Source organism: Vigna radiata, chromosome 8 (assembly GCF_000741045.1).
Source record: "Vigna radiata var. radiata cultivar VC1973A chromosome 8, Vradiata_ver6, whole genome shotgun sequence".
NCBI classification, from domain to species: domain Eukaryota; kingdom Viridiplantae; phylum Streptophyta; class Magnoliopsida; order Fabales; family Fabaceae; genus Vigna; species Vigna radiata.
Genome location: NC_028358.1, coordinates 208,961 through 218,132, shown reverse-complemented (window position 1 = coordinate 218,132; position 9,172 = coordinate 208,961). Strand labels below are relative to the sequence as shown.

General features: G+C 34.7%; 2 protein-coding genes across 3 annotated transcripts; both read right to left on the bottom strand.

The window, feature by feature from the left end:
- Nucleotides 1-2,321: 2,321 nt before the first annotated feature.
- LOC111242344 lies at nt 2,322-3,263 on the bottom strand. The gene is made up of 2 exons (XM_022785121.1): nt 2,845-3,263; nt 2,322-2,766 (listed from the first exon to the last, which is right to left on the bottom strand). Exons 1-2 carry the CDS (start codon nt 3,034-3,036, stop codon nt 2,548-2,550), a joined length of 411 nt encoding a protein of 136 aa, XP_022640842.1. The 5' UTR covers nt 3,037-3,263; the 3' UTR covers nt 2,322-2,547.
- An 868-nt stretch (nt 3,264-4,131) lies between these two features.
- On the bottom strand, nt 4,132-8,616 carry LOC106769882 (pentatricopeptide repeat-containing protein At3g23020). 2 transcript variants are annotated; one of them, XM_014655671.2, is made up of 4 exons: nt 5,932-8,616; nt 5,666-5,715; nt 4,839-4,936; nt 4,132-4,750 (listed from the first exon to the last, which is right to left on the bottom strand). In XM_014655671.2, the coding sequence occupies exon 1, from the start codon at nt 8,472-8,474 to the stop codon at nt 6,081-6,083; it is 2,394 nt and encodes a 797-aa protein (XP_014511157.1). In that variant the 5' UTR covers nt 8,475-8,616; the 3' UTR covers nt 4,132-4,750; nt 4,839-4,936; nt 5,666-5,715; nt 5,932-6,080. The 2 variants fall into 2 exon arrangements, with proteins under 2 accessions (XP_014511157.1, XP_014511155.1); XM_014655669.2 differs by lacking the exons at nt 4,132-4,750; nt 4,839-4,936 and having other exon boundaries at nt 5,380-5,715.
- Between the last annotated feature and the right edge of the window lie 556 nt (nt 8,617-9,172).

Genomic DNA, 9,172 nt, shown 5'->3' with positions numbered 1-9,172 from the left:
ACGGGTACGAGTGAGATGTTTGGGTGCCCAAAAGAGTTGTCCTTGGATGGCTTATTGTGGGTATATGGAAGGATGTAGTACATGGCAATTGAGAAAGGTAGTGGNTAACCATAGTTGCAGTAGGCAATTCAACATTAAAATGATGAATGCTAAGTGGTTGAGTGACACATTGGATAATTCAATGCAGCAAAATCCAGATTTGAAGATAAATGAAATACGCTCAAAAGCTTTGAGGAAATGGAATACCAATGTCACCCTTTCTAAAGCTCATAGGGCAAAGATAATGGCATCTGAGAAACTTGAAAGTAGTTTCAAAAATTAGTTCAAGAGAATTCATGACTATGCACATGAATTATTGAAGTGTAACCCTGGTTCAACAGTACAAGTTAAAGTGGATAGTGGAAATGGGCAATCAGTTTTTCGGAGATTCTATGTGTGTTTGAAAGCTTGCAAGGTTAGCTTCGTGTGTTGTAGGCCATTTATTCATTTGGATGGATGTTTTCTGAAAGGGTTGTATAAGGGAGAGTTATTAACAGCTATTGGGAGAGATCCTAATGACCAGATGTTACCTCTGGCATACGCAGTTGTGGAAGTTGAGAACAAAGACAGTTGGTCATGGTTTCTAGAGTTGTTGATAGAAGACCTTGGGGGTACTGAAGTTGGCAATGTATGCACTTTTATGTCTGATCAACAAAAGGTACGTGCAGTTTTCTATTCTGTTTCATAATAATAATTGTACAATTCGTATTGTATTTGGTCCCTATTTACAATTAAAATGTTCAATTTGGTCCCTGTTTTCAATTACATTGTTCAATTTGGTCCCTATTTTCAATTAAAAAATTTCAAATCGGTCCCTGTTACAAATAGGGTTTGTTGCCAACTATTGAACAACTTTTACCTAAGGCAGAGCATAAATTTTGCATGCGACACATGTATGCAAATTTAGGAAGAAGTTCTCTGGCCAAAAGTTGAAGAATCTAATGTGGAAAGCTGCTGCAAGTACATATCCCCAAGCTTGGGAAAAAGAGATGCTAAATATGAAGGAAGTGAATGAAGAGGCTTACAAATATCTAATTGTTATCACGCCAAGGTATTATTTATACATTATGAGTACATTGATCACTTGTACAGTGCATATAACAATGATTTATCTTGCTTGTAACAGATATTGGTCAAGATCTAGATTTACAGGTAGGTTAGTTTGTGATACTCTAACCAATAACATGAGTGAAGGTTTTAATAGTGTGATTCTTGAGGCACGAGGAAAGCCCATTATAACCATGCTTGAAGAAATTAGAGTTTTCCTCATGAAAAGATGGGCAACCAATAGAATCAAATCATGTAATATGGACTTTGATATCTGCCCCAAGATTAGAAAGAGACTTACAAAAGAGGCCAATTTATCAAAAAATTGGATCCCTAGGTATGCTTTTCATTTCAAATTGGATCTTATGGTAGGCTGATTGTTATTCATCAAATATTTCTTAACTTCTATTCATTTATGNCTTAATGACAGTTGGTCTGCNGAAAAAATCTTTGAAGTTAGGCATTATGCATAGATTACAAACAAGTTTGCAGTTAACCTGGACATCCAAGATTGTACGTGCAGGAAATGGCTTCTTACTGGGATCCCATGCTGCCATGCAATTGCAGCCATGAAGTTCCTAAATTTAGATCCAGAAAACTATGTACCCATTTGGTTCAGACGATCAACGTATGAAGAAGCATATGCCTCCATCATATTTCCAATGAACGACCACCTGTTATGGGAAAGAACACCCTACGTAGACGTCCTCCCACCATTCAACAGAAAATTACCTGGCAGACCAAAGAAGAAGAGAAGGTTGGAGCAATGAGAGCTAAGGAGGGATGAGACCCAGATGACCAAAGGTGGTCACCGGAAGAAATGTAGTATTTGTCGTCAAGTTGGACATAAGAGAAATAAATGCCCTACTCAACATCAAACAGACCTACCAGGACCATCCCAACCACCACCCCAACAACCAACTGAGGAAATTACACAACCATCCCAACCACCTGCTGAGGAAATGACACAACAATCTGAATCCCCACCAATCAGGCCCGACAAGTTACCCATTAGAAGACAACGTCCTTTATAATGTTCTAAAATTGTTGTACTTTTGTTTATTTGGATTTGGTCAGTTGTGTGGTAAACATTAGCCACAGGATATGTTTTGGATGTGCTTTAAATTTCTTTTGATGTCAAACATTAAGCACTTAATTTGTTGGAATGGTCAATGTAATGATTACATTGGTTCTGTTTATGCAAAGTTATCATTTTAATGCTTTGTACAATTTCAATCATGTTGTGTTTTATTGCTTTAACAACACATCAGTAGTCAACATAGGGACCAAATTTATAACTAATAAACATAAACTGGGACTAAATTGAACAATTACTTAATATATAAAATTTCATCATTTAGTACAAGAAATATAGCCATAACCTAAACATCACAACATTTCAACTCCATTGACCTTAAATCAGTACGTTCAACCACACTGGGACCACCTCTTCAAACATCATCACTTCAACCAAAATACACAAAACATAACTATGTTAACTACACTAAGAAAACCAGTCACTACTACTAATAATTGGATCTTTTTCTTCAAAGCTTTGAGTGCGTTTTCCAGATCATAAATCTTCCCCCTTTGCCTCCCAATAATAACATCCTTTTCGTCATCATTTTTTTTACTGCACCACTTGAAATAGTTGCAACACATGCCATTACCAGCTTCACTCTATTATTCATCAACAAGAAAAATCTCAAACACAATGTTAATTAATCAACAAAAATGTAGGGTTTATATTCACATTACCTTGTAGTTTCGACAACCCCAAAAATATCTTCTCGCATTCTTTGGAGTTCTAGCCATTTTTACTACTACCATCTCACCACAATTGCAAATGGGGATTACCCCTGGCCCAATTGAACCACCCCAAGGGGAATGATGAGAAGTACGGCGGCCCAAGGTATTCCAAGAAGATGAAGAAGAATGGAAAGCAGACATGGCTCGTTAACTAAGGGAAAAAGATTGGGAAATAAAAACCCTCATTTAGAATCCACTCTCTTCAATTTATTCCCAAAATAAAAAACCTGATTAAGAAATTCAATTTAAAAATTTCTAACGGCTAAAAAGAACTCCCAGTCAGCAAAGAAATGACACCTCACTCAGCACTTGCAGAGCTGGACACGTTGACGTTAACAATTTTAACGGAGTTACTCAAAAGGACCAAATTGAACATTAAATTTGTTCTTTGGGACGAAATTGAACACAAATTCAACTCAGGGACCAAAACGAATTTTCCGAACAAAAATTGAGACCAAAAAGAGCTTTTAACCTACAAAAAAAATGAGCCTGTGAAAAATATAAACATAAAGCTACAAAATATAAAATTAAATAAATTTAATATTTTTAAATAATTATAATTCCATAAGTTTAAATAAAGAACAAGAAATATATAAAACTAAACTTTAAATAGTTTTTCAATTATTAGTGTTTATTACTTAATTTGTTTTAAAAACTACTGACAACAAATACCAATTATCTAAGAATAGGAATACCATAATATTTATACACAATTATGGACAAGTGGATAATTAGAAGACATGTATCTACTATTTACGAGTATTTATTAAAAGTATTAATCTTTTATCTATTACTAATTTTATTCTTTGATATCCATTACTATAAACAAGCATAATGTTTTTAAAAAGTCGGTATTGTTTCGTAAAGTTATTCTAGACTATAACTTCATCTTCTATGAGATATAACATATTCATCCTTTTCTCTTTGGAAGAAAAACTTATAATCTAAGAGTAACAGATAAAGAAAGTGTAGTCGCTCCATTTTAGAACACCAGTTACTTTAACTTTTCTACAATATTTTTTTGATGAAATATTGAACGAATGTATCATATCTCAAGTTGAATTGGACTATAAGCAAATGAAATAAAAAAAAAAAAACAATATCGTAAATAGAAGTCGAAAAGAAATAAAAATTACTATTTGATAGTAGAGTCTAATTGAAATGTTCTAATTACAATAAAACTTCAATTGAAATGTTCTTACAAACAATATTCAACTAGAGTCTAATTTTGCAACGTAAAATCAATTATGAAAGGATATTTGAAGCTTTGATAGGACTTTTTGTTTTAACATGATTATTATAGGTTTTTCTTTTCCAATACTGATTTTAAAATTCCAGCTCCAAAAGGCACGATCGAACAAAAGAGTTCCATGTTTGCAACACTTTTTCAGAATAGATAGAGTCTCATCTCAACTATTACATAGTATATTGAGATACTGAAGTGCATATATACTGTAGTAAAATATTTTAACTAATCTGGATAAAGAAAAGCCATACAAAAAAAGCACCACATAAATATTACAGCATAATTGACATTATAACATTTTGTTCAAGAAAATCAGATGGAACTTTATGATTTAATGATATTTAAACAAGGGAGTTATGGTAATTTTGAAAAGAAGGACGAGAGGGTTTATGCAATTGTGCTATTCTTGTCAATAGAAAATGAAAAATTTAAAACAAAGGAGAAGTTATTCAAATTTTATTGAAATTTGGCATTTGCAATTTTATTAAAATAGAATGACTAAAATTGTATAATTGGGGAAAACCAAATGGGGATGCAACCATACTTCTCTGGTAGCTTTCTATAGCTTTCCAATAGATTTGCCGGCAACAAAATTACTTTTTCTTCAAGCTGAAAAAAGTCGGAAAAAAGTGATAAATATACTAGACATAAATAATGAAAAGGTCTCCCCCAAAAGATAACATGCAAAATTGCTTACTTTCTATTGGGATGAAAACGTAAGCTTGGACTTGGCCAAAACAATTGTCAGATTCAGGCATTCCATAGAGTACATGACCGTTTGAGTCCTAAAATGGGCTGAAATACAAAGAAAAAGTCCTCACACATGTTTGAATTGCATGATATTTAAGTATGTAACTCTGAGAAATAATAATTGTGTACTGACCACCAGTATGTCGAGTAAAGACTTGCATATGTAATAACAAACTTTCCAGGATATAGTTTCATTTAGTTTCAAATGGCACTAGAATGCAGCTAAAGTATAAAGTTAGTTCAACATTTTGACAATCATGCTGGCTTCAGGTAATAATATTAAAGTATACCTGAACAATGAGGTGTGCAGGATTAAGAACCTCTACTGACAAACCATATCTTCTCCAAACAACAAAGAAGCTAGCAAGTAGGACTGATATCTCCAGAAAAAAAAACAAAAAACTTCCGAAAACTGTGCACAATTTATCTGAACATTTACTTAACAAATATCATCAAGGGCTAATTGCACATATTAAACTAAAACAATAGAGGGAAAATACATTCCAAATACGAACCACCGATAATTAGATACAGAATTAATTCATTGGCCCAGTAGTGAGATCAATTTAGTTTGAAAATCTTTTGATTAATTTCCATACTATACATTTAAAATATTGGTATGATATTTCTAGATTTCCTCTATTTTCTTACTCATTCTATTCCTATTCCTCGTGTATACTAAATGACTTACGTCCTTGAAATGAGGAAAAAAGGGAAAAGCTGTTCATTTAGTTCCAACCAAAGAGTGTCAAAACTCCAATTCCCATTACTGACCTTCAAGAATACGCGTAAAAGGAGTCAAAACTTTTTCCCATCCAAGAATCCTGCAAAACAGGGGAGAATTCTAGTTATGACTAGGTAAAAGTATACTCTTTCAAATCTTGGAATTATTCTGGCGGAGAAAATGGTGAAGTAAGAAATGAATAGCAACGTGCAGCAACTCTGGAACAAAATATAACTGATACCAATTTATCCTATCTTCATATTTCATATATTCCCATATACTTTGCCTAATTATAACAGATTATAATAGAAATTACCATTAGTAACTCTAAATGCCGTGCTTGAAATGCTCCAATCATAGCCTCAGCCAAGTAACCAAATTAAAGGAAACCCAGCACCAGAGGAAAGCCAGACCAGGTAAATTCCAATCATGCTTTTCTAATGTAGGCTCCATCATTAAGCACATCTATTCTTTTGGAGAATTATCGCCTTCAGATGCACATGAGAGTGCCACCATCCATCCTTGCAAACCATGAGGAGAATCCCTTTTCACCATTACTTCTAGCCTGCCAACCGCCCGCTTTGAAACTCCACAATTCAGTAAAATGTTAGCAAGAGCTCTAAATGTGAAATCGTCTGGTTGAATGCCAGATTTTATCATTTCTTTGAAAGTTTCTGTAGCTTCCCTTAGTCTCCTATCCAAAGAATACAAACCAAGCACATTATTATAACTCAATACATCAGTCAAAAGACCTAGTCTTCTCATATGTGTTGCAATTTGAATGGCTTCATCCAATCTTCCGATTTTCTTATACATACATAGCATCATTGCATACGAAAACTCATTTGCAATTTCTTTCTTCTTCAAGCTCTCAAATATCTCTTTTGCTTGTTCAACCATAACAAGTTCAGTATAAAGATCAATCATACAATTAGAAGAAAATGTAGAAGGACCTTCATCTGACGATTGAAGCAATTTGTATGTTTCTTGAGCTTCTAACAGGTAGCCTAATTTAGTATACAACTTAATTAAAGAGTTATATATAGTTGGATTCCCTGGCAATCCTGCCTTTCGCATTTCATTAACATATTTGTTGGCTTCTTTAACACTTCCTGCATCAGCAAAAGCATTGATAAAAACACCATAAATAATCACATCAGGCTGCACGGAGTATCCAAGCATCGTTTGGTATAATTCTTCAGCCATTTTCAATTGCCCTAACTTCGCGAAGCTTTTTATCACAACACAATATGGAACACAGTCACTCACAAGTCCTGCTTTCTGCATTCTTTCAAGATAAGATCTTGCATCGTGCGGCTTGTCAGCACTGGCCAAAATATGTATGAGAGAACTGTAGCTGCATTTGTCTGCAACAACACCAAATTTCTTCATACAATCAAACAATTGGCATGCTTTATCATAGCATTTTCCTATCCCATAAGCTTTAATCATCACATTAAACTCGAGGACAGTGAGCTTCTTCTTTTCTTTGCAGCACATAAATACTTTCTCTGCTTCTAAAGTGTACCCTCGCTCCCCATAAGCGTCAATATTAGCAGAATAACAGGCAGAACTAATATTCCCAGCTAGGTGAAACCTCCTGAACCACAACCATGACTGCTCAAGCATACCTGATTCTACATACATTCTAGTCAAAGCAGATTGGGTGAAATCATCAATTGCAAGATTCCTTTCATCCATCTCCCGTACAAGCTCTTCCGCTTCTTGGACCATCTTCCTTGGCGAGTATGCACACAAGAGGATACGGTAACTCACAACATCTGGCTCAAGGCAGGACTGTTTCATCCTTGCAAGACATTTAGCTGCCATGTTGACATTATTATTTTTAATATAAGCCGAAATGAGAATGTTATACGTCCAAGTGTCTGGTCGGCACCGAAACTCTCCCATTTTCTGGAACAACAAACAAGCTTGTTGTAGCCTTCCACAATTTCCATATAAATGAATCATTGAATTGAGTGTCACTGTATTCAAGGTCATGCCTTGTCTGATCATCCTAGCAAAAGTTTCACATGCTGCGCGAAACTGACCACCCTTCCCATATGTGTCAATCAAGGTAGTATATGTATTCGAGCTTAAACAAATATTGGCACGTGATCCTTTATCATAAACTGCAAAATTATGACTAACCCCTAATCTAAAAGGTTCACCTCTAATCCATCTTCGGAAGAACTCTTCAGCTTTTCGGAACTCTCCCCCCCTCTTGTACAACAAAACAACAATCCCCATGGTGACCTCATCAGGCTCCATTCCTTGATTCTGCATCCTCTGAAGCCAAGCAAGAGCTTCTTCTTTGAGGCCACCTTTGCTATAAACATCAATCAAGGTCCCATACGTGGAATTCACAGGTGCAACCCCTTTAGCATTCATTTCGCCCCACAAATTCTCCACAAGCCCCCACTTGCGCGCTCTGCCAAGGGTCCAGAGCATTATGTTGTAGTGAATGACGTTCAAGTCATAGCAACCCTTTTCCTTGAACCACTCGAAAATCTGCAGAGCCCTCTGCCAAGAGACCTGGGCCTTCAGAATTGCACTGATTTCCCTGCTGGACAGAGTCTCCTCCCACTGTCTTAGAGCGTTATCCAAGTCGTGAATGGTGTCGAGAGCGTGGAGAAGGGAAGGAATGCGTCCACCGTGAGAGACCCATCTCGTCGAACACGTGGAGTGCAGCTTCTTATCGACCCTCTTCTTTGGGGTGCTGGAATCAGCATTTTTATCCAAACTCAGTTTGTTGAAAGGATATTTATTGGGAGAGTGATAGGTTTTGGTGGGAATGAAAGCAGAGGAATCCGGTGGAGAAGGAAGTGTGTTGGTGAAACCCAAAAGATTGGCCAGCATTGGTATCAAACCTCAGTGCTGCAGAGCACGACGACGAGAGAGTTGCTTCTGCGCTTTTGAATTCCTTTATCTCATTCTTTCGTATTTTCTGATATGCCAATGTTCTTTGGGCCCTCCCCTGATTCATAACATTAAAAGAAGGCAGGGTTTTGTACCCCCATATTTTCTTTTCCCACCTCATCTTTCATATCTCATAATTTGTTCTAAATATATTTCATGATAATAATAATAATAATAATAATAACTCAAGACATATCTAAATTTTTCAATTCAGAGAATATTATTATAGAGTACATAAACCAAAATAACAATAGATTATCCAATCTAGAAATATATATTATGTTATATAATTCATAATTATATTTCAAATTACATAATTTAAACATTACAATGTAATCCAAAATTATATTTCATTGTGTATCCGAATATTATATAATTTCAATAGGCATTCTTTCTGAATCCAAAAACATATTTGGATTTATAAATTATGTAATAAAGAGTATATCTTCAAATTACATAAAAATATATTTCAAATTATTCAATCCAAAATATATTTGCTATTTAAAAATATATTATAGATTATATTTTATATTGTAGAATAAGAAATATATTTCTAAATTATGCAATATAAGAAATATTTTGAATTATATAATCCAAATATATTTTTATATTATTTTCAGATTTATAAATTTAGAAAT